Below are 24,502 nucleotides of genomic sequence, written 5' to 3'. Positions count from 1 at the left end.
CTCCCAGAGGGACAGAGAATGGGAAAGCTATTGGGGAGGGGATGGGATATGGAGATTGGGTGACAAGAATACTGTGGAGTTGTTACCCCCCCATCCTATGATTTTGTTAATGTCTCCTTTCTTTAAAAAAATTAATTAATTAAAAATAAATAAAATTGGGAGTTGAGTGGTAGCACAACGGGTTAAGCGCAGGTGGCAGCAAAGCAGGAGGACCGGCAGAAGGATCCCAGTTTGAGACCCCGGATCCCCACCTGCAGGGGAATCGCTTCACAGGCGGTGAAGCAGGTCTGCAGGTGTCTATCTTTCTCTCCCCATCTTCCCCTCCTCTCTCATTTCTCTGTTCTAGCCAACAATGACGACATCAATAACAATAAAACAAGGGCAACAAAAGGGAAAATATAATAAAAATAAAAAATAAATTAAGGAAAACAAAAACTATTTTAAATGGGGGGGCACACAGCACACCTAGTTAAGTGCACATATTACTAAGTTAAAGGACCTAGTTTGAGCCCCACTCCCCACCTGCAGGGGAGATGTTTCACAAGAGCAAAAGCAGGTCTGCAGGTGTCTCTCTCCCTCTCTATCCCTTCCCTCTCAATCTCTGTCCTATCAGATAAAATAGAAATAAAATAGCCTTCAGGAGTGGTGGATTCGTAGTGTTAGCACAGAGCCCCAGTGACAACCCTGGTGACAATAAACAAACATTTGGTGAACTGTACTCACTAAGCACAACTTACAAAGAATCTAAAACATGCACACTAAAAGCCATCTGCGCTGGGCCTGGGGATGGAGTTCAGTGGTAGAGTCTATGTCTTGTATGCATAACATCCTGGGTTTGATCTCTAGCACCACATAAAAGCAGGGGCTGTGTGGTAACACACTCAACTGGATGCACATTACCCTGTGCAAGGACCCAAGTTCAAGCCCCCAGTCCCGTCCCTTCCCCCACCCCCCTGCTGTCCCACTTTGCAGGATAGGAGCTTTACAAGTGGTAAAGCAGTGTTGCAGTGTCTGTCTCTAATAAATGAATAAAATACTTAACTGAAAAAAGAATATCACGGGGCCAGGCAGTGGCACACCCAGTTAAGCACATATAGTTCTAAGCAAGGACCCACACAAGGATCCAGGTTCCAGCACTGGGCTCCCCATCTGCAGGGGGAACACTTCAGAAGCAGCAAAGCAGGTCTGCAGGTGTCTCTTTCTCTCTCCCTATTTTTTTTTTTATTTCTTTATTGGGAAATGAATGTTTTACATTTGACAATAAATACAATAGTTTGTAAATGTATAACTTTTCCCAGTTTTCCACATAACAATACAACCCCCACTAGGTCCCCAGTCATCCTTTTTGGACCTGTATTCTCCCCCCTACCAACCCCAGAAGCTTTTACTTTGGTGCAATACGCCAATTCCAATTCAGGTTCTACTTGTGTTTTCTTTTTCTTTTTTTTTTAAAAGATTTTATTTATTTATTTATGAGAAAGATAGGGGAGAGAGAGAAAGAACCAGACATCACTCTGGTACATGTGCTGCCAGGGATTGAACTCAGGACCTCATGCTTGAGAGTCTAGTGCCTTAGCCACTGTGCCACCTCCTAGACCACTCTACTTGTGTTTTCTTTTCTGATCTTGTTTTTCAATTTCTGCCTGAGACTGAGATCATCCCATATTCATCCTTCTGTTTCTGACTTACTTCACTTAACATGAATTTTTCAAGGTCCATCCAATATTGGCTGAAAACGGTGAAGTCACCATTTTCAATAGCTGAGTAGTATTCCATTATGTATGTATACATAACAAGTTGTATGTATACAACTTGCTCAGTCTCCCTATTTTTTTAAACAAGAGGTCAGCTCTGGCTTATGGTGGTGCTGGGGACTGAACCTGGAACCTCAGAGCCTTGGGCATGAGTCTTTTGCATAACCATTATGCCACCTCACCCTATCTCCCCCTACCCTCTCAATTTCTCTCTGTCCTATCCAATAAAATGGGGGAAAAAGATGGCCGCTGGGAGCGGGTTGGATAGGAGTGGGTTGGATAGTGTTAGCACCTAGCCCCAGCAATTAATCCTGGAGGCAAAAAAAAAAAAAAATCACAAATGGCAGTGCAATATTCAACTCTCCATTCCTCACAATTTAAAATGATCCAAAGCCAACAGCCCAAAGCCTAAATTCAGAGCTTTAACATTTTTTTTAATATTTATTTATTTCCTTTTGTTGCCCTTGTTTTTTATTGTTGTAGTTATTGTTGTTGTTGGATAGGACAGAGAGAAATGGAGACAGGAGGGGAAGACAGAGGAGTAGAGAAAGATAGACACCTGCAGACCTGCTTCACCGCTTGTGAAGCCAATTCCCTGCAAGTGGGCAGTTGGGGACTTGAACCAGGATCCTTACACCAGTCCTTGCATTTGTGGACACTGTGCTACTGCCTGACTCCCCCCCCCCTTTTTTTTTACCAGAGTGCTGCTCAACTCTGGTTTATGGTGGGGGAGGGTTGAACTTGGGTCTCTGGAGCCTCAGGCATTAGATTCTCTTGCATAACCATTATGCTACCTACCCCTGCCCAGCTTCAACTTACCAATAGAATGCTTTGTAAAACTTAGTACATTGGTACACAGAGTAGCTATATATGCAACTAACACACTGGGAATATACAGCTCAAAAGAACAAGCATTAAAAAAAAAAAAAAGAACAAGCATTGTGGTACAGTGGATAAAGCATTGCACTCTCAAGCATGAGGTCCTAAATTCAATCCCCAGCAGCACATGTACCAGAGTGATGTCTGGTTCTTTCTCTCTCTCCTCCTATCTTTCTCATTAATAAATAAATTCTAAAAAAAAAATAAATAAATAAGCATTGGTTTAAAATTATTTTCTGAAATAAATGCAACCTCTCAAAGTGATAGTTGCAAAATTTGCTTATACAGATTTTAACAAGTCTTCAATATTTAAGAAAGGCATTAAAAGCAACAAGAAAATTCATGTTAGGGTTGTTGAGAGTGATTTAACAGTAAAATCTAATGCTATCTGGAAGTACTATTTTAAGCTTTAGAGTAGCTGTTGAGACATTTAAATATCTGGGGTCAGGTGGTGGTGCACACAGTACAAAGCGCAATTACCCATGCACTGAACCCAGTTCCAGCCCTTGGCTCCCTCCCTGCAGGGAAGTAGCTTCACAACAGGTGAAGCAGGTCTGCAGGTGTCTTATCTTTCTCTCTCTATCCTCCCCTCTCAATTTCCCTCTGTCCTATTAAAAAAGAAAAAAAAAAGTGTGGTCTGGGAGGTGGCGCAGTGACAAAGCTTTGAACTCTCAGGCATGAGGTCCAGAGTTCAATCCCCAGCAGCACATGTGCCAGAGTGATGTCTGGCTCTTTCCCTCAAATAAATAAAATCTTTTTAAAAAAGACTCAGGAGAAAGCAAAATGGTTATGTACAAGATATCCATGCCCAAGGTCTCAGGTTCAATCCCCAACACCACCATAAGTCAGAGCTAAGCAGTACTCTATTCTTTCTGTACTACTCTTTCATTAAAAATAAAATAAAAAGGGCAGAGGTAGATAGCATAATGGTTATTCAAAATGACTCACGCCTAAAGCTCTGAAGTCCCAGGTTCAATCCCCAGCACCACCATAAACCAGAGCTGAGCAGTGCTCTGGTAAAAACACACACACACACACACACACACACACACACACACACACACACACACACACACACACACACACAAAGTGGTGTAGGAAACAGTGCAGTGGATAAAGCACTAGACTCAAGCATGAGATCCCTAGTCCAATCCCCAGCAGCACATGTACCAGAGTGATGTCAGGTTCTCTCTCTCTCTCCTATCTTTTTCATTAATAAGTAAAATCTTGGAGGTCAGGCGGTGGCACAGTGGGTTAGGCGCATGTGGCGCAAAGCGCAAGGACCCGCGTAGGGATCCCAGTTCAAGCCCCCAGCTCTCCACCTGCAGGGGAGTCGCTTCACAGGCAGCGAAGCAGGTCTGCAAGGTGTCTATCTTTCTCTCCCGGTCTTCCCCTCCTCTCTCCATTTCTCTCTGTCCTATCCAACAACGAACAACATCAACAATGGCAATAATAATAACCACAACGAGGCTACAACAACAAGCTCAACAAAAGGTGGGAAAAATAGCCTCCAGGAGCGGTGGATTCATGGTGTAAGCACCAAGCCCAGCAATAACCCTGGAGGGAAAAAAAAAGTAAAATCTTGGGGGGGGGGAGGGTAGCATAATGGTTAAAGAGACTCTCATGCCTGAGAGAAAGATAGAAACAGCCTGAGAGTTTAGATCAACCTGCCAACACCCATGCCAGCAGAGAAGCAATTACAGAAGCCAGACCTTCCACCTTCTGCACCCCATAGTGATCCTGGGTCCACACTCCCAGAGGGATAAAGAATGCTTCCAATGGAGGAGATGGGATGCAGAACTCTGATGGTTGGAAACTGTGTGAAATTGTACCTCTCTTAGCCTATGGTCTTGTCAATCATAATTAAATCAATTTTTAAGGAGGAGGACTTCCAGGAGATGTGGCTATGCAGTAATAGGGGACAGAAAGGTTTCCTCCCCAAAACAACAATTAACTAGAATGATAAACTTCACCAAAGCCAGCAACTACAACTGAGATATCTGCAGCCACAGACACCATGCAGACACTACCATGATTCCATCCTGACTTCTCTGGGCAGAGGACCTCACTAGAGTGTCCTGGAACCTTGCCTCTTCAGAGCTCAACCCTACTAGGGAAAGACAGAAACAGGCTGGGTATAGGGATCAACCTGCTGATGCCCATGTCCAGCACAGAAGCAATTACGGAAGCCAGAACTCCTATATTCTGCACCCCAAAAATAACCTTGATCCATACTCCCAGTGGAGAAATGAAGGAGGGCTCAAAACTCCAGCTCCATCAGCAGCTACAGACAGAGAAGGAAGAAGAGAGGGACATTTGGAGGTAGTGATGGTGTCATGGGTGGCTTGGAGGGGAAAAGAGAGGACTTGGAAGAAAGGAGGGGCAATCATGTGTGGGTGTAGACAGTTGTAGAGATAATGGTTGAGGGCAGAGGGTAGATAGCATAGTGGTTATGCAAACAGACTCTCATACCTGAGGCTCTGAAGTCCCAGGTTCAATCCCCTGTGCCACCATAAGCCAGAGCTGAAGGGTGCTCTGGTTAAATAGTAATAATAAAAATTTTAAAAAAAGAGAATGGTTGGCCCATGTCTACAACCTTGTGGGTACTGTAGTGGCTTGCAATACGGAGACTGAGGATTCAGAACCCTGGTGGTAGGAATGGTGTGGAGTTGTACCCACTGACATGTAATTCTGTAGATCGGTGTTGGATCACTGATAAAATTAAAATAAATTTAAAAAAAAAGAAATCAACTAAAAAAAAAAAGGGGGGGGGGTATTAAATCCTTGGCCCAAGTCTGTAGATCTAGGATCTCTCAAGGGAATGAGGAAATGAGTTGGGGAAGAAGAGAACTAGAGGAATAGAGCACACACTGATAGTGAGCGAAGCAAGTCAGCATGTATTTGGGAAAGATGTGAAACTATATCCCTGAAACAAAAGCATTGTGAAACATTTCCTCAATAAAAGTCAACTAAGTAAAGAGTAAAAGGGTCCTCAGTATGGGTTGATAGCTTAAGATTCACAAATACATTTTTTAAATCACTTTTTTAATATTTATTTATTCCCTTTTGTTGCCCTTGTTTTATTGTAGTGATTGATGTCGTTATTGTTGGATAAGACAGAGAAATGGAGAGAGGAGGGGAAGACAGAGGGGGAGAGAAAGATAGACACCTGCAGACATGCTTCACCACTTGTGAAGCTACTCCTCTGCAGATGGGGAGCCAGGGGCTTGAACCAGGATCCTTGCTGGTCCTCACACTTTGTGCCATGTGCGCTACTGTCTGACTCCCATCAATTTTTATTTTACCTACAATGTATCTTGCTGGAGCACTGCTCAATTCTGGCTTACAGTGGTGCCAGAAATGGAACCCAGAGCTTCCATGTCTCAGGCATTAAAGTCTCCTATGTAAAGTGCTATACTATCTCCACAGCCCTGCTGCCAGATTTTAAAGTGAACATCTCCTATGCACTAGCCAAATTCAATCTACCATGCCACATATACATAAGCATAGTAGTGTTCTGTTCTCTTAATTTCTTTCTCCCTCCCTTTTTCAGAAAATAAATCTTAAAAAAAACAATACAGGACCAGCATAAGGATCCCGGTTCGAGCCCCTGGCTCTCCACCTTCAGGGGATTCACTTCACAAGTGGTGAAGTATGTCTGCAAGTGTCTCTCTTTCACTCCCCATCTTCCCCTTCTCCATTTCTCTGTCCTAGTCAACAACAAAGACATCAATAACAACAACAAAAACAACAAGGGCAACAAAAGGGAACAAATAAATATTAAAAAGAAAGAGAAAGAAAACAACAAAGACAAAACAAGTGGAACTCTGTACACTGGAGCAGTGCTTTATTTAAAAAATAATAATAATAACCAATACTTGAAGCACATATACAGCCCTTACCTTCAGGAAAAACTATACATTATCAGACATAAAGCTGTTATGTACATTAAATCGACTCTTCCATCTAAAGCACAAAAATCTTAGGTTGGGAGTCCGGCGGTAGCACAGCGGTTAAGCGCAGGTGGTGCAAAGCACAAGGACCCCCGTAAGGACCCCGGTTTGAGCCCCCGCCTCCTCACCTGTAAGGGGGAGTTGCTTCACAGGTGGTGAAGCAGGTCTGTAGGTGTCTATCTCTCTCCTCCTCTCTGCCTACCCCATCTCTCTCCATTTCTCTCTGTCCTATACAACAACGATGACATCAATAACAACAACAACTACAACAATAACAGAACAAGGGCAACAAAAGGGAATAAATAAATATAAAGAAAAAAATTTTTTTTTAAATCTTCGGTTATATATAGTTACTGGTTTGTCTAGACACACTTAAGTCTAATCAATGGTCATAAATTTGACAGGGTCTTTCTTTTAAAATTGTTTATCTTTAGTATTTTCTCTTATTTATTATTGGGTAGAGACAGAAAGAGAAATTGAGAGAGGAGGAAGAGACAGAGATACCTGCAGCTCTGCTTCACCACTCATGAAGCTTTCCCCCTGCAGGTGGGGACCAGGGGCTTGAACCTGGGTCCTTGTGCACTGTAATGTGTGCACTTAACCAGGTAAGCCACCGCCTGGCCCCTATTATGTTTGTTTATTTATTGAATAGAGACAGCCAGAAATCCAGAGGTAAGGGGATGATAGGGACAGAGACGAAGAGCCACCTGCAACGCTGCTGCACCACTTTACAAACCTTTTCCCCTGCAAGTGGGGGCTAGGGGCTTGAACCCGGGTCCTTGTACACAGTAACATGTACTCAACCAAGTGGGCCACCACCTGGCCCCCTGGTTTGTTTCTTTTAAAGATTTATTATTAGGGGAGTTGGGCTGTAGTGCAGCAAGTTAAGCACACATGGCGCAAAGCACAAGGACTGGCCTAAGGATTCCGGTTCTTGACAGGCGGTGAAGCAGGGATCCAGGTGTCTTTCTCTCCCCGTCTTTCCCTCCTCTCCATTTCTCTATGTCCTATCTAACAACGACATCAACAACAATTTGACTACAAGAGCAACAAAAGGGAATAAATATTAAAAAATTTTAAATGTATTATTATATTATTATTATTATTAGATAAAGACAGCCAGAAGTGGAGCAGGTAGGGGGAGATAGGAAGAGAGACAGAAGGGAGTCGGGCGGTAGCGCAGCGGGTTAAGCGCACGTGGCGAAGCACCAGGACCGGTGTAAGGATCCCGGTTCGAGCCCCCGGCTCCCCACCTGCAGGGGAGTCGCTTCACAGGCGGTGAAGCAGGTCTGCAGGTGTCTGTCTTTCTCTCCCTCTCTCTGCTTTACCCTCCTCTCTCCATTTCTCTCTATCCTATCCAATAACAACAACAATAACTACAACAACAATAAAAAAAAAAAAACAAGGACAACAAAAGGGAAAAATTAAAAAAAAAAAAAAGAGAGACAGAGACACCTGGATCCCTGCTTCAACACTTTCAAAGCTTTCCCCCTGCAGATGATGTTCAGGGGGCTCAAACCTGGGTCCTTGCACACTGTAACATGTGCACTCAATCAGATGTGCCACCACTAGGCCCCTTTAAGATTTTATTTAGGGAGTCGGGCTGTAGCGCAGCGGGTTAAGCGCAGATGGCGCAAAGCACAAGGACCGGCGTAAGGATCCGGTTCGAACCCCGGCTCCCCACCTGCAGGGGAGTCGCTTCACAGGCGGTGAAGCAGGTCTGCAGGTGTCTATCTTTCTCTCCTCCTCTCTGTCTTCCCCTCCTCTCTCCATTTCTCTCTGTCCTATCCAACAACGACGACAACAACAATAATAACTACAACAATAAAACAACAAGGGCAACAAAAGGGAATAAATAAAAAAAAAAAAAGATTTTATTTAATCATACAAAATACCAGAGGGTCAGGTAGTGGTGCACCTGGTTAAGTGTACATGCACAAGGACCAGGGTTCCAGGCCCTGGTCCTCACCTGCAGGGGACAGAGCCTCACAAGCTGTGAAGCAGTGTTGCCCGTGTCTCTGTCTCTTTCTCCTTCTCTATCATCGCAGCCCTCCCCACCCCCCAATTTCTCTCTGTTCTATCAAATTAAATAGTTAAAAGTTCATCTCCCTATTCACTATGCCACTTCCTGGGCCATCTGTATTTTTAAAAATATTTTATGTATTGTTATTACATAAAGACAGACATCGAGAGGGAAGGAGAAAACAGAGAAGGATGGTGATGAAGAGGTAAAGACACCTGCAGGACTGCTTCACTGCAAAGAAAAAAGAAGAAATACCCTAAGAAAGGTGAATTCTTAACACATTTGGGAATTCTAATTCTGAATTTCTAGTCAAGGTTAAACTGATGCTAATCTTTACACAACTTACAGTAGAAAAAAGACTGGCATAATTGATGAGTAAGATAAGACATTAGCCTACTTCAACAAGTTTTATCAGGCTACGGCCATCATGCTCTTTCCCAGTCATAAATGCTACTATAATAACATGGCACATATTGCTCTCAGGGACCTTCAGTATCATGTGCTTAGGATACAGGAGCTATATAAGAGAAAAGCGGATAGGTTTGAACAGCTAGGAGGAAGGAATATAGCATAGCATAAGCTACACACTGCTGAAGTAGCAAGCATTTTGAGATTATTTGGAAGCAAAGCAAAAAATTAAGTATTTCTATAGACCACTGGCATATATGCAGACAGAAAATCCTTGTGTGTTCATTAAAACAAACTGAACATGGTTCAACTTCCTATATGTAATTAGTGAAAGCTAAATTTTATTTCAGACCTCCTCACTGCTAACTGTCCATAAACCCACTGTATTTTGTTGTGTTTCTTAAGATTCCAGGAGGTTTCCAAATAATCTTTCAATAGTGCCCCTTTCATTATGGATATCTCTTTTCAAAAGACGAAGGTTAACTTAAGATTAACTATTCGAGTAAAATTAATTTAATGCTTGTCTATATAAAATCACCAAGAAAATAATTAAAAGCAGCTTTCCCTAGCATAGTAAATAAATCTACTTGTTTTCCAGCTTTAAAGTAGGAAAACTGTGGTCCGGGAGGTGTCGAAGTGGTAAAGCTTTGGACACTCGCATAAGATCCCGAGTTCGATCCCTGGCAGCACATGTGCCAGAGTGATGTCTGGTTCTTTCTCTCTCTTCTCATAAATAAAAATCTTAAAAAAAAAAAAAAAAAAATCAAGTGAGTAAATGTCTAGGTACTAGGGAAAAACAAAATAAATAAATAAAGTAGGAAAAGTACCACCTCACGATTTTTAGGTCCAAAGATAATTCTTATCTTTAGTCCAATTAAGAGCCATAGGTTAGTGTGTCATATCCCAAACCACCTGCACCAAAAATTAAAATACCTCAGTATAATTGCTAAGAACCTTAAAATTCCAAAGAAAAATTTAGAATGATATAAATAATTCCAAGTACAGACTTAATGTGTACAAAAGCCTGCATACACCTGTCAGCAAGGAAATATACCGTAGTATGAGAGTAAATATGAGACCAGAACCCTTTTGCTATCATTACTGCCGATGATCATCAAAGTAAAATTTAAATCCATAGTGTAAAACTCAATGCACAAACGACATGGTACATTTTACAAATGAATTCTGTCGGAAAACATCATTAGGAAATAGGTGGCTTGCAAGTCTTTCTAATTATAAAAAGAACACAAACCCAAAGCCCGCACAAGCTATTGGTAAATGAGCAGTAACAAAATTTTGTCAATCAACCTTTTATCTAATTTACCTCATTCAACTAGGCCGTTGGGCCCTGAAACAGCTAACGAGCAATACAGCTTGCTTTTATGCAAAAACGCCACCTTTCGAGCGTCGTGAATGAAAGAAATTGAAGTTATTTGGCCAGAAAAGATTAATGCACGATCATTAATAATCAAATATAAGGAACAGGCCTTTTCATTCCAGGAGATGGGCCATGATTATCCCGGGAGGGTATCTGCAGTACAGAGCTTTCCTTAATACAACAGCATTGAACATTAAGACGGAAAAATGGGAGCGAAGACGGAAAAAAAAAAAAAAATGGGGGCTAAGAAGTATTATTACCTTTAAAAAAAAAAAAATGGTGTAAAGGTTCCAATCATCACTATCAGTTCATTTTCAGCTACTCAAGGGCTGGCAGAAGGGCTCAATACACCCACATACACCCCCGAGAGAGGAAAATCACCAACCTCCTCGCGGAGACTTTAATGAAAATTAGCAGGTAAGAGAGGCCTGAGGCAGCAAGCTGGGGGGGGGGGGGGGGATCAAAGAGGGAGGCCTGGGGGCCTGCGGGTTCCGACTGCGGAGAAAAAAACCTCGTTCTCGCACCCCACCTTCCCTCACGTTCAGGGCAGGGCCGACCAGGCGAAGGTTGATTAGCGCCTTCGTTAATTGACACCTGTAATGAGGAAACTTTCCGAGGGCTCGGGCCGCTCCAGCCCGGCCTCGCCCGGGCTCCGCCGCGGCCCCTCTCGGGCGCCCAGGTAGCCGGGTCCGGCTGGGCCCGAGGCGCCGGGGCGGCCGAGCCTCCGCGCACCTTCCCGGGGCGCTAGGCCCGCACGCCACACCGGGCTGGGCCGGCGCCTCCCGCGGACCGCGGCGGCACCGGGACCCCAAACCGAGCACCGCCACAGGCCGCCGCCGCGTCTACTTACTTTCATTTAACACCTCCACCAGGTCTGCGCAGTTCTCGCACATCGTTCGGCCGCCGCCCCCCCCTCCCCCGCTTCGGATCGCACTGACTGATCCCGATCGGCGGGGGGGAGGGGACAGAGGCGGAGGAGGGGGCCGGCCGGCCGGCGGGCGGGGAGGCGACGAGGGCGGGCGGCGGCGCGGACGGGGCGGGGAGCAGGAGGATGGGGGAGGGGGCCGGCGGTGCCCGGAGCGGGCGGGGGAGTGGAGGGGGGCGAGGGGAGATGCGCAGGCCGAAGGGGCGCGGAGGCGCGGGCGGCGGGGAAGGGGGGGAAGGACGGAGGGAGGGGAGAGGGGAGGAGGGGGCGGTGGGGAGCGAAGCAGCAGAGTCACTTCACCGACCAGACGCCGCGGCCGCCGCCGCCGCCGCCGCCATTTTAACAGAGCGTTCGGGCTGCGCTCGGCTTTTTCCGCCCGGGCGAAGGAGCCGAGGAGCAGGGCCTCGCGCTTTCATTCCTCCGCCTCCCGCCCTCCCACCGCTCGCTCCGCACACACGCCGCGCGCCTCACACCCCGCCGCGGCCGGCTCGCTGCCCTCCCTTTCCTCTTCCGTCCGGCCTCCCCGCCCTCGGTCCACCCCCTCCGTGCGCTCGCCCACCCCGCCCAGCCCGGATCTCTGTCAGCGGCCGGAAGGGAAACGCGAAGCCAGCGCGGCCGCGGGGGAAGTCCGGGTGAGTGGAAGATGGCGGAGGCAGCGAGCGGGTCGCGGGTCGCGGGTGCGCGGCGTCGCCCACCTCGACCCGCCGGTCGGCCTCTGCGACCTGAGGAGCTTCGAGCCCGTCGCGCCGCCCTTTTCCCCGCCCCTGCACTTCGCCATTTCCCCGGGCCCCCAAGGGTGACTCGAGGCTGAATGTCGTCCCCCCCCCACACACACACACACACACATACGCGCCTCAGTCTGGGGGCGGGGGAGCCCGAAGCCCGCGTGTCCCCGCGGGGCTGTGGTAGGATGGACGCGCTCAGGGGCCGGTGTGAGCTGCATCCGGAATCGTCCGACCGTCCTCGAGCGGGAAGACACCTTAACGAGACTAGAAATGGCGGGGCGAAGAGACTTCACATGGCATCCTCTCCCTCAGTGCGCAGGAAAGCCGCGCACCAACTCCCCCTCTACAGCCCTTTACCTGCAGTAACAGGTCGTGCGTCTCGACGACGCGCTGATCGCCGGGCTCTTAAAAGTGGGAGCTTAGAATGAAGCGCAGATGGAGAGAGGAAGCAGCTGCGCCCGCTGGTGCGTTAACTGGTTAGCGCTGGGCGATCCTCGCCCGTGCCGAGCACCCTCCTCACTGATTTCACAGCCAGCGTGCTGGTCACTCTCTGGGTTTTGTCCGAGTTGGGTGACATCATCTCTCCATGCCAGGTGCCAGGACCACCTTCCGGATGCTTGAAGCGGATGCCCTGAAGTTTCTGTCCCACCTGTTTCCAATTGTTGCATACGGGGAGGTCACCCTTATGAGTCCTTGCACTTTTCTCTCTTTTTTTTTTTTTTTTATTTGAAAGGACAGGGCGAAATTGAGAGGGAGAGAGAAGGAAAGATAGAAACCTGCTCACCCCTCATGAAGCGCCCTCGCTGCAGGTGGCGAACGGGGCTCGAACCCGGATTTTTGCACATGGTGTGTGCGCTTAGCTGAGTGCGGCACTGCCCGGCCCCCCCTTGAACTTTTTAGGTTTTGTTTGTTTGTTTGCCCTACTGTCATGTTTTCCTCCTTCCTCTCAGCTTTCTGAAGATTTGATACAAGATCCTGTAGCACACATTGTCCCGGAAACATCCACTCTCACTCACCTCCCTTCAAGAAAACTTGCCGTGGTCTTGGAAGTAGCGCAGTGGATAAAGAATTAGTCTCTAAAGCATGAGGTCCTGAGTTCAGTCCCCAGCAGCACATGTACCAGAGTGATGTCTATTTTTCTCTCCCCTCCTACCTTTCTAATAAATAATCTTGAAGGAAAAAAAAAAAAAAACTTGTCAAAAGCGGCCGGGCAGTGGCACATTCGGTTGAGCACACACGTTCCCATGATCAAGGACCCAAGTTCAAGCCCATTACCCACCTGCAAGGAAGAAGCTTGCCAAAGTGGTGAAGCAGTGCTGTAGGATGATTTTTATTTTTTAAGAGAGAGCCAAAAATGAGAGGGTAAGGAGAGACAGATACCTGCAGCCCTGCTTCACTTGCAAAGCTTTCCACCTGCAAGTGGGGACTGGCTAGAACCTGGGTCTTTGCAAACTGTAATGTGTAACCAGGTGCTCCACTACCTGACCCTCTCCCTTTCTACCTCTTCCTTCCTCTTGGTTTCTCAGTCTCCAGTAAATAAACCAAAATAAAAAGAAAAATATGCCAAATCCAATTTTGCTTTTTTTTTAAAACAATTTCGTCTTTTTTATTATATATATTTTTTGTATTTATTTATTTTCCCTTTTGTTGCCCTTGTTTTTTATTGTTGCAGTTATTGATGTCGTCGTTGTTGGATAGGACAGGAATGGAGAGAGGAGGGGAAGACAGAGAGAGGAGAGAAAGACAACTTCAGACCTGCTTCACTGCCTATGAAGCTCCCCTGCAGGTGGGGAGCTGGGGCTTGAACCGGGATCCTTCCGCCGGTCCTTGCGCTTTGCGCCACGTGCGCTTAACCTGCTGCGCTACCGCCCGCCTGCCTATTAGATGTTTTTTACCAGAGCACTGCTCTCAGCTTTAGCTTAAGGTGGTGCTGGAGGATTGAATTTAGGCCGCTAGAGCCTCAAGCAAGACAGTCTCTTTGCATAACCGTTGTGTTATCTACCCCCGGCCTCTTTTTTACTTTGGATAAAAATAGAGAAATAGGAAGGGGAGATAGAGACACCTGCAACACTATCTCACTGCTTGTGAAGCTTCCCCAGTGCATGTGGGGACTGGAGCTTGAACCTGGGTACCTGCTGCTGTAATGTGTGCACTCACCCATGTGCACCATTGCAAACCCCTGAGGTTTTTTGCAAAGATTTTATTTATTTATGAGAAAGATAGGAGGTACATGTGCTTCCAGGGATGGAACTCAGGACCTCATGCTTGAGAGTCTAATGCTTCATTCATTGCACCATCTCCCAGACCACTGGTTGTTGTTGTTGTGTTTTTTTTTTTGGGGGGGGGGTTGTCATTAAGTGGGCTTCACTGCCCCCTGGACTACATGACTTTTTCATATAGACAAAGAAGTCAAGTAAGAGACCACAACAACATTAAAGCTTTCTTCAGTGCAGTGGGGGCAACACCCAAACCTACCGTTGCGCATAACAAAATAGTGCACTATCCAAGTGAGCTATCATACCAACCCACCTCCCAGTTTGTTTGTGTTTGTTTTGTTTCCAGCTGAAAGTCCTTGGTTTCAGAAAAGAAATGCCAAAGAATTTTGTGATTGGTTTAAAATCATCTATGGAATTGCTTCTCTGGTGTTGGCCATATTTTGACTTAAGCAGAAATCTGCAGTGGGCCTTTTAAAAAGGATTGCTGGGAGTCGGGTGATAGCTCAGCCGGTTAAGCGAAGGTGGTACAAAGCACAAGGACTGGCGTAAGGATCCCGGTTGGATTTCGGTTACTCACTTGGTAGAGCACACATGATACCATGCTTAAAGATTCAAGCTCAAACCAGGGGTAGATAGCATAATGGCTATGCAAAGAGACTCTCATGCCTGAGGCTTTGAAGTCCCAGGTTCAATAAACCAGAGCTGATCAGTGCTCTGGTTAAAATAATAAAAAATAATAATAATAATGAAATTTTTTAAAAGACTCAAGTTCAGGGGTCCAGGTAGTGGCACACCAGGTTAAGCACACATAATCCTGTTTCTAGCACCTGGCTCCCCACCTGCTGGGGAGGTTGCTTCACAGGTGGTAAAGTAGGTCTGCAGGTGTCTATCTTTCCCTCTATCTTCCCCTCCTCTTTCAATTTCTCTCTGTCCTATTCAACAACAAAAATGGCTTGGGGGGATAGATAGCATAATGGTTACACAAAGAGACTATCCTGCCTAAAGGCTCCAAAGTCCCAGGTTCAATTTCCCTACCCCCTCCCCCACCTCCATAAACTAGAGCTGAGTAGTGATCTAGTGAAAAAGAAAAAATAGCCTCTGGGAGCAGTAGATTTATAGTGCAGGCACTGAGCCCCAGCAATAACCCTGGAGGAAAAAAAAAAAAGTGGATGTCACTTCTCTTATCAGAATTTCCATTGTTTCCTGTTTTTATCAAAAATAAAATGCACTGTCCTTGCCATGACCTTTAAACTGGTCTCTCTGCTTCCACTTCCTCATTTTTTTTTATTAGTTTATTTTGTTATTGGATAGAAACAGAAAATGAGAGGGAAAGAGGCAGAGAGACACCTGCAGCCCTGCTTCACCACTTATGAAGCTTTCCACCTGCAGGTGGGGACTAGGGGCTTGAACCTGGCTCCCTGTGCACTATAGTAGGTGTGCTTAACCAGGTGCAGCACAGCCTGTCCCCCTTCCTCCTCATTTATTCCATTGTAGTCCCACCAGCCCCCAGTTGTTCCTCTCAGTTATATTAAGGTAGAGGCAATTTCTCCCCAATGAATATTTGTCCATTTTGGAGGGGTTTTCGTTGCTGTTATTTAACAGGGGAGGAGAGCATGCTATTGGTGTCTAGTAGACAGAGGCCAGGGATACTGCTAAGTATCTCAATAATGTATTTTGTACAGACCCTTAAAAGAAGCATCCTTCCCAAAATGTCAACAATGCTGGGTTGGAAAACTGTTTTGATACATAAAGATGGCCCATTTTAGAGCCTTTACACATACTGCTCTGTCTGCCTTGAATGCCCCCCCCCCATGTAATCATATGATTTGCTTCCTAACTCCTTAAATTCATCAAGTTAGAGAGACCTTCCCTGACCACTCTAAGTAAAAAATTTTTTACCTTTATTGGATTGAGACAGCCAGAAATCCAGAGGGAAGGGGAGATGGAAATGGAAAGAGACACCTGCAACACTGCTTCACCACTCACAAAGCTATTCCCCTGCAGGTAGGGACCATGGGTTCCCAGGCCTTTGCACATTGTAACGTGCATTTAACCACCCAACCCTGACCACTCTGTAAAATGTCACCCTCACAGTTCTTCTATATCTATGTTTATTTTTTCTAACACTTATTTCCTTTTGCTTCCCTTGTTGTTTTCGTTGTCCTTATTGATGACAGAAAGAAATGGAGAGAGGAGGGGAAGACAAAGAGGGGGAGAGAGACACCTGCTTCACCTCCTGTGAAGTGACTCCCCTTCAGGTGGGGAGCCAGGGGCTCCAACCGGGATCCTTCTGCCGGTCCATGCGCTTTGCATCTGCCAGTCCTTGTGCTTTGCGCCACCTGCACTTAACCCAATGCGCTACCACCCAACTCCCTATATCTATGCTCTAAATATATCTCATTACAGTGTTTCCTATTACTAAGAATGTAAGTTTGGGCAGGAGATAGGTAACATAATGTTTATGCAAAGTGGCTCTTAATGCCTGAAGCTTCCAAGTCCCAGGTTCAGTTCCCTGCACCACCGTAAACCAGAGCTGCTCAGTGCTTTGTTACAAAAAAAAGATGTAAGTGGTCTGGGAGATGGTACAGTGGATAAAGCATTGGACTCTCAAGCCTGAAGTCCTGAGTTCAATCCCCAGCAGCACATGTACCAGAGTGATGTCTGGTTCTTTCCTATCTTTTTCATTAATAAATAAATAAAACCTTTAAAAAAAGAATGTAAACTTCATGGGAGTTAAACTACAATTTTTTCCTTTTTTATATTTTATTTATTTATTTATTTGTAAGAAAGATAGAGAAAGAACCAGACATCACTCTGGTACATGTACTTTCAGGGATCAAACTCAGGACCTCATGCTTTAGTCCAGTGCTTTAGTCACTGCACCACTTCCTGGACCACATTTTTTTCTTTCATTATTATATCCTGAACACATTTTAGACACTAGTGACTGCACTAAGCTTATATAATTTATCAGCAGCAATGATAGATATGGTCATTTCCTTATAGATTGACTATAGTGGATATAATAATATGGTAGTACCAGGGATTAAATTGGGGGATTCAGAGCCCCAGTATACAAAACTATGCTTATCTCCCCAATCCAAATAAATCTTTTTAAAAAAGTGTGTTTACTGGGAGTCAGGGGGTAGCACAGTGGGCTAAGCGCAGGTGGCGCAAAATGCAAGGAATGGCATAAGGATCCCAGTTTGAGCTCCTGGCTCCCCACCGGTAGGGGAGTCACTTCACAAGCAGTGAAGCAGGTCTGCAGGTGTCTGTCTTTCTCTCCCCCTCTCTGTCTTTCCTCCTCTTTCCATTTCTCTCTGTCCTATCCAACAATGATGATGACAACAAAAGGGAATAAATAAATATAATAATTTTTTTTTTGCATAGCCTTCCCAGTTTCAAAGTTCAAGGGTTCCCTCTGGTGTCACCAGGAAGAGTTCAAAATGTGGCCCTGTGTAGCTCTGTGTCTGCTTCTCAGAGCTCAGCTTCCTTCCCCGCCCCCACCATTAGTGTTACCTGAATCTTTTTTTTTTTTGTATTATCGTTATTTATTTATTGAATAGAGACAGCCAGAAGTTGAGAAGGACGGAGGTGATGGAGAGGGAGGGAGACAGACAGAGAGACACCTGCAGCCCTGCTTGAGCACTTGCAAAGCTTTCCCCCTGCAGTTGGGGACTGGGGGCTCAAACCCAGGTCCTCGCACATTGTAATGTGTGCGCTCAACCAGGTGCGCCACCACCCGGCCCTTTGTGTTTCCTGCATCTTTAAAGGCCCCACTGTCCATGTTGGACACTGTACACGTTTTTTTTTTCCATTTTTTAAAAATTTATTTCTTTATTGGGGAAGTAATGTTTTACATTCAACAGTAAATACAATAGTTTGTACATGCATAACATTCCCCAGTTTCCCATTTAACAATACAACCCCCACTATGTCATTTATCATCCTTCATGGACCTGTATTCTCCCCACCCACCCACCCCAGAGTCTTTTACTTGGGGGCAATATGCCAATTCCATTAAATAAATTTTTTTTTAAAAAAAGGGTCTTTACCAACAAGCTAGCCCCTCTGATTTCCCATAACAGTATTTTGAAAATACTCACATGGGGGCCAGGAAGCTACACTTGGTTAAGCACACATATTACAGTATTTTTAAAGTTATTTTTATTTATTTTCCCTTTTGTTGCCCTTGTTTTTTATTGTTGTTGTAGTTATTACTGTTGTTGTTATTGATGTTGTCATTATTGATGTATGGGGTATGGGGGGTTGGAGCCTCAAACATGGAAGTCTTTGCATAATCATGCTATCTCCTCCATCATTTTTTATAAAAATCCTATGAATTCAGGACCTCATTTTCAACCATCCAACTCTTCATGCAAGGGTGATACCTCCTGGAGCACAAGTGTGTGAATATTTGAAGTGAAGTAAATACTTTCATGTTAGGATAAATGTTTGGTTTAGTGTCAGCAAACTTCCAGAGTCATGGGTTAAGTGCACATGACTCGAAGTGCAAGACCAGCATTAAGGATACTGGTTTGAGCCCCTGGCTCACTGGTGGTGAAGCAGGCCTGCAGGTGTCTATCTTTCTCTCTCCCTCTCCATCTTCCCCTCCTCTCTCCATTTCTCTCTGTCCTATCTAACAACAGCAAGGACAACAAATGGGAAAAATGGCCTCCAGGAGCAATAACCCTGGAAGCAAAAAAAAAAAAAAAAAGGAGAATTAGAGGGGGCTGGGCAGTGGCACACTTAGTTAGTTACACATATTACCAAACACAAAGATCTGGGTTCAAGCCCCTACTCCCCACCTGCAGTGGGGATGCTTCATGAGTGGTGAAGCATGCAAGTCTCTCTATTTTGCTATTATTTTTTTCTTTCTTTAAAAAAATTTTTTAAAATATTTATTTATTCCCTTTTTGTTGCATTTGTTGTAGTTATTATTGTTGTCGTGTTGTTGGATAGGACAGAGAGAAATAGAGTAAGGGAAGACAGAGGGGGAGAGAAAGATAGACACCTGCAGACCTGCTTCACCGCCTGTGAAGGGACGCCCCTGCAGGTGGGGAGCTGGAGGCTCAAACCGGGATCCTTACTCTAGTCCTTGCATTTTGTGCCACCTGCAATTAACTCCCTGAGCTACTGCCAGACTCCCCCCAATTTTTTTTTTTTAATTACCAGAGCACTGCTCAGCTGTTTTATGGTGGTGCAGGGGATTGAACCTGGGACTTTGTAGCCTCAGGCATGAGATCTGTTTGCATAACCATTGTGCTATCTACCCTCCGCCCCCTTTTTTTTTTGCCTCCAGGGTTATTGCTGTGGCTCAGTGCCTGCACCATGAATCCACTGCTCCTGGAGGCCTTTCCCCCCTTTTTCCCCCTTGTTGTTGTAGCCTTGTTGTGGTTATTATTGTTGTTGATGTTGATGTCCTTTGTTGTTGGATAGGACAGAGAGAAATGGAGAGAGGAGGGGAAGACAGAGAGAGGGAGAGAAAGATAGACACCTGTAGACCTGCTTCACTGCCTGTGAAGCGACTCCCTGCAGGTGGGGAGCTGGGGGGCTCAAACCGGGATCTTTATGCCACTGTGCTACCGCCCAACCCCCGCCTCCGCCGTTTCAATTTTTTTTTAATATTTATTTATTTATTTTCCCTTTTGTTGCCATTGTTTTTTATTGTTGTAGTTATTATTGTTATTGTTATTGATGTCGTTGTTAGATTACAAGTCCACTGCTCCTGGAGGCCATTTTATTGCCCCTGTTATTGCTGTTGTTGTTGGATAGGACAGAGAGATAGGAGAGGAAGACAGAGAGGGGGAGAGAAAGATAGACACTTGCAGACTTGCTTCACCACCTGTGAAGTGACCCTCCCCCCCCACAGGTAGGGAGCCGGGGGCTTGAAGCAGGATCCTTGAGCCAGTCCTTGTGCTTTGCGCCTGTGCGCTTAACGGCTCCACTACCACCCGGATTATTGTTGTTGTTGTTGTTATTATTACTATTATGCCTCCAGGGTTATCTCTAGGGTTCAGTGCCTGCACTATGAATCCACTGCTCCTGTGGTCATTTTTCAATTTTTTTGTATAAGACGGAGAAAAATTGAGAGGGGGAAATGAAGACTAGAGAGGGGTAGAGAAAGATAGACATCTGCAGACCTGCTTCACCTGCCTTTAAAACGATGCCCCTGTAGGTGGAGAGCCAGGATCCTTGAGCTTTGTACTATGTGCACTTAACCTGGTAAGCCACTGCCTGGTCTCCTATTTATTTATTTTATCTGATAGAACAGAGAGAGGTTTAGAGGGAGAGGGAAATAAAGAGGAAGAGAAAGACAGACCATTGTAGCACTGCTTCACCAGTTTTGAAGCTTTCCCCCTTTGCAGATAGAGACCAGGGACTTGAACCAAGATCCTTATGCATGGTAATACTCGAATTTAACGAGGTGCGCCACCACCTGGCGCACCCCCTCCCCTCTTTACCCTCCCCTTTCAATTTCTCTCTGTCCAATCCAATGGAATGGAAAAAATGGTCTCCTGGAGTAGTGGATTCATAATTCTGGCACTGGGGCCCAGTGATAACCTTGGAGGCAAATAATAATTTAAAAAGAAAAAATATCCCCCTGAGCATGGGCCCTTTGACCCTGCCTGGCCCGGTGGTGGGTGGCTAGGGGAGCCATGGGACAGTAGTACGCTCCTAGAAAAGAAACTCAAATCAGGTAGAGTAAGAAAAACACTGGGCTATAAACCGTGCTCTCTAGTTTGTAGCCTGAATCTGATCCACGAGCCTAGCTGGGGGGGAGGGGGGGGCACGGGACGGGACTGTGGGCCTTTCCCACTTCCTGGGCTGAAAGAGCCTGGCCCCCATTTCTCTGCTACAAAGCTTCTTTTGCACTAAACCTGATAGCTTTGTGTTGCATTACTAAGCTCAGAGTCCCCAAATCCCCCCTACTAGAGGTGGGTTCAAATCCTGATGTGGGGATGGCAAGAGGAGTCTGGCTGTGCCACCTGGAAGGTAGTGTAAGGAGCTGATGTGCCCAACATGCTGCTGCCCTTTGTTGCGAGTGCCTGTCCCCACCTTTATGAAATGAGCCACCTGCATTAAACTTATTTATTTATTTATTTATTTTGCCTCCAGGTTTATTGCTGGGGCTCAGTGCCTGCACCATGAATCCACTGCTCCTGGAGGCCTCCCCCCCCTTTTGCTGCCCTTGTTGTCGTAGCCTTGTGGTTATTGTTGTTGTTGATGTCGTTCGTTGTTGGATAGGACAGAGAGAAATCAAGAGAGGAGGGGAAGACAGAGAGGGGGAGAGAAAGATAGACACCTGCAGACCTGCTTCACCACCTGTGAAGCGACGCCCCTGCAGGTGGGGAGCCGGGGGCTGGAACTGGGATCCTTACTCTGGTCCTTGCGCTTTGCACCACGTGTGCTTAATGCGCTGTGCTACCACCCGACTCCCGGAGAGCCTAGATATTAAAGGTGATGGGGGAACCTGTGTCCAGGTAGCTTGAAACCAAGGTTCATTAAATGCTATGCTATAGTCAATTATATCAATTAATAATAGATTAAGGACTCAAATTTGACATTAACTTTTAGTCAAATTTGAAACATGAAACAGTAAGTCTCTGTCATTTTTAGACCTTATTAAAAAAAAAAAAAGGCTGGAGAGACAGCATAATTATGCAAAAAAAAAAACCTTTCATGCCTGAAGTGCTAAGATACCAGGTTCAATCCTCAGCAACACCATAAATCAGAGATGAGCAGTGCTCTGGTCTATGTCTTTCCCTCTGTATCACTCATTTAAAAACAAAACAAAAAAATGTATTTGTTTTATAAGGAAAACCAGAGCACTGCCATATGCAGTGCTGAAGATAGAACCCAGAACCTCATGCAGCAAGGAATTCATTTCACTTGCTGAGACACCTCCCTGGCTGAAAGAGCTAGCAATGAGCATAGGACTTGTGCCAGCTGAGCTCCAGGTTCTAGGGAATACTGCATGGATGGGAGTGGAGCTTTACCTTCTTACTCATGTGAAACTATCTCATAAAGTAAAAATCTTTACAAACATTAAATTTCAGGGGGCCAGATGGTAGTGCAGCAGGTTAAGCACACACGTGGCGTGAAGCCCAAGGACCGGTGTAAGGACCGGAGTTCAAGCCCCTGGCTCCCCAATGCAAGGGGGTTCACTTCACAGGTGGTGAAGCAGGTCTGCAGGTGTCTTTCTCTCCCTCTCTCTGTCTTCCCCTTCTCTCTCCATTTCTCTCTGTCGTATCCAACAATGGCAGCAATAGCAACAATAATAGTAACAATAAAAACAATAACAAAGGCAACAAAAGGGGGAAAATGGCCTTCAGGAGCAGTGCATTCATAGTACAGGCACCAGCCCCAGCAATAACCCTGGAGGCAAAAAATAATAATAAATTTCAGGGGCAAGGCTTCAGGTCCTGGAACATAATGGCAAAGGAGGACCTTGTAAGTATTGTATTTTTATGTGGAAATGTTATGCATGTACAAACTATTGTATTTTACTGTCGACTGTAAACCATTATTTCCTCAATAAAGAAATTAAAATTTTTTTCACTAGTGATTATGTTTTCTTTAGCCATTTCATTCTTCTCATCTTGGGAAATTAACAACAATTATTATTCATTAATTGATTTTTTTTAATTTTTCTTTCATTTATTCCCTTTTGTTGCCCTTGTTGTTTTATTGTTGTAGTTATTATTGTTGTTGGATAGGACAGAGAGAAATGGAGAGAGGAGGGGGAAGGCAGAGGGGGAGAGAAAGACAGAAACCTGCAGACCTGCTTCAGCGCTTGTAAAGTGACTCTCTCCTGCAGGTGGGAGCCAGGGCTTGAACCAGGATCCTTAAGCCAGGATCCTTAAAGCCAGACCTTGTGCTTTCCGCCACCTGCGCTTTACCAGCTGTGCTACAGCCCGACTCCCAACAATTATTATTTATTGTCACTGTTATTTTCCCCCAGGGTTATCTCTGGGGCTTAGTGTTTGCACTATGAATCCTCTGCTCCTGTGGCTTATTATTATTATTATTATTTTTTTTTTTAAGGAGAGAAGTTGAGAGGGGAGGGAAAGATAGAGAGGGGGAGAGAAAGACAGACACCTGCAGCCGTGCTTCAACGATTGTGAAGCTTCCCTTCCTCCTTGCAGGTGAGGACTGTGCATGGTAATATGTGCTCTCAACCAGGTGTGCTACCAACCAGTTCCTGCAATTATTTATTTATTTATGGAGCTCAGTGCCTGCACCATGAATCCACTGCTTCTGGAGGTCATTTTTTTCCCTTTTTGTTGCCCTTGTTATTATTTTTTTTTTTTTTTTTTTTTTTTTTTATTAAAATTTTATTTATTTATTTTTCCCTTTTGTTGCCTTTGTTTTTTTATTGTTGTTGTAGTTGTTGTTATTGATGTCATCGTAGTTAGATAGGACAGAGAGAAATGGAGAGAGGAGGGGAAGACAGAGGAGGGGAAGACAGAGGGGGAAGACAGGCACCTGCAGACCTGCTTCACCGCCTGTGAAGCGACTCCCCTGCAGGTGGGGAGCTGGGGAGGTCGAACTGGGATCTTTACGCCGGTCCCTGCGCTCTGCACCACGTGCGCTTAACCCGCTGCGCCACCGCCCGACTCCCTGTTTTTTTTTTCTTTATTAACATTCCAGCAATTTAGCCAGACTACAGAAGGTAATAACCATACTCTGTACAAACTACAAAGAGTGATAAAAATATGTGGCCAACACTGAAATATCCCGTCATTTTTTTTTCTATTTTTAGTATCATGATTTTAACCAAATATGCATGACAATAATGGATCGATAGCATGATTCTACCAAAAAAAAACATCATTCATGATTACCAGAACCACGCAATCCTTAACATCCCTTCAGTAGAGGGCAGTGTCTGCTATCTCTCTGCAGGAGGGAAGTTTATTACACATTTGTCTGAAGAAGTCTGGAAGATTACCTACATGATGTTGATCTTATAAAACCTGATCTTGGGGGAGTCAGGCAGTAGGTAGTGCAGCAGGTTAAGCGCACGTGGCACAAAGCACAAGGACCGGCATAAGGATCCCTGTTGGAGTCCCCGGCTCCCGCCCTTGTTATTATTGTAGCCTTGTTGTGGTTATTATTATTGTTGATGTCGTTCGTTGTTGGATAGGACAGAGAGAAAGCAAGAGAGGATGGGAATACAAAGAGGAGAGAGAAAGATAGACACCTGCAGACCTGCTTCACCACCTGTCAAGCGACTC

General features: G+C 45.3%; 1 protein-coding gene across 3 annotated transcripts in view; it reads right to left on the bottom strand.

Annotated features, from left to right (window-relative positions):
- Positions 1-11,379, bottom strand: part of USP34 (ubiquitin specific peptidase 34) — a 254,078-nt gene extending 242,699 nt beyond the window's left edge. For all 3 annotated transcript variants that reach the window (XR_009548945.1, XM_060187219.1, XM_060187220.1), the window contains exon 1: positions 11,246-11,379. Coding sequence is in view for 2 of the 3 variants with exons in the window: in XM_060187219.1 (XP_060043202.1) it covers positions 11,246-11,288 (43 nt within the window). In the remaining variant the exon portion in view is untranslated. The remainder of the gene's footprint in view (positions 1-11,245) is intronic.
- Between the last annotated feature and the right edge of the window lie 13,123 nt (positions 11,380-24,502).

Source organism: Erinaceus europaeus, chromosome 3 (assembly GCF_950295315.1).
Source record: "Erinaceus europaeus chromosome 3, mEriEur2.1, whole genome shotgun sequence".
NCBI lineage: Eukaryota > Metazoa > Chordata > Mammalia > Eulipotyphla > Erinaceidae > Erinaceus > Erinaceus europaeus.
The sequence above is the reverse complement of the archived record's forward strand: the minus strand, read 5'-3'. Positions and strand labels throughout refer to the sequence as shown.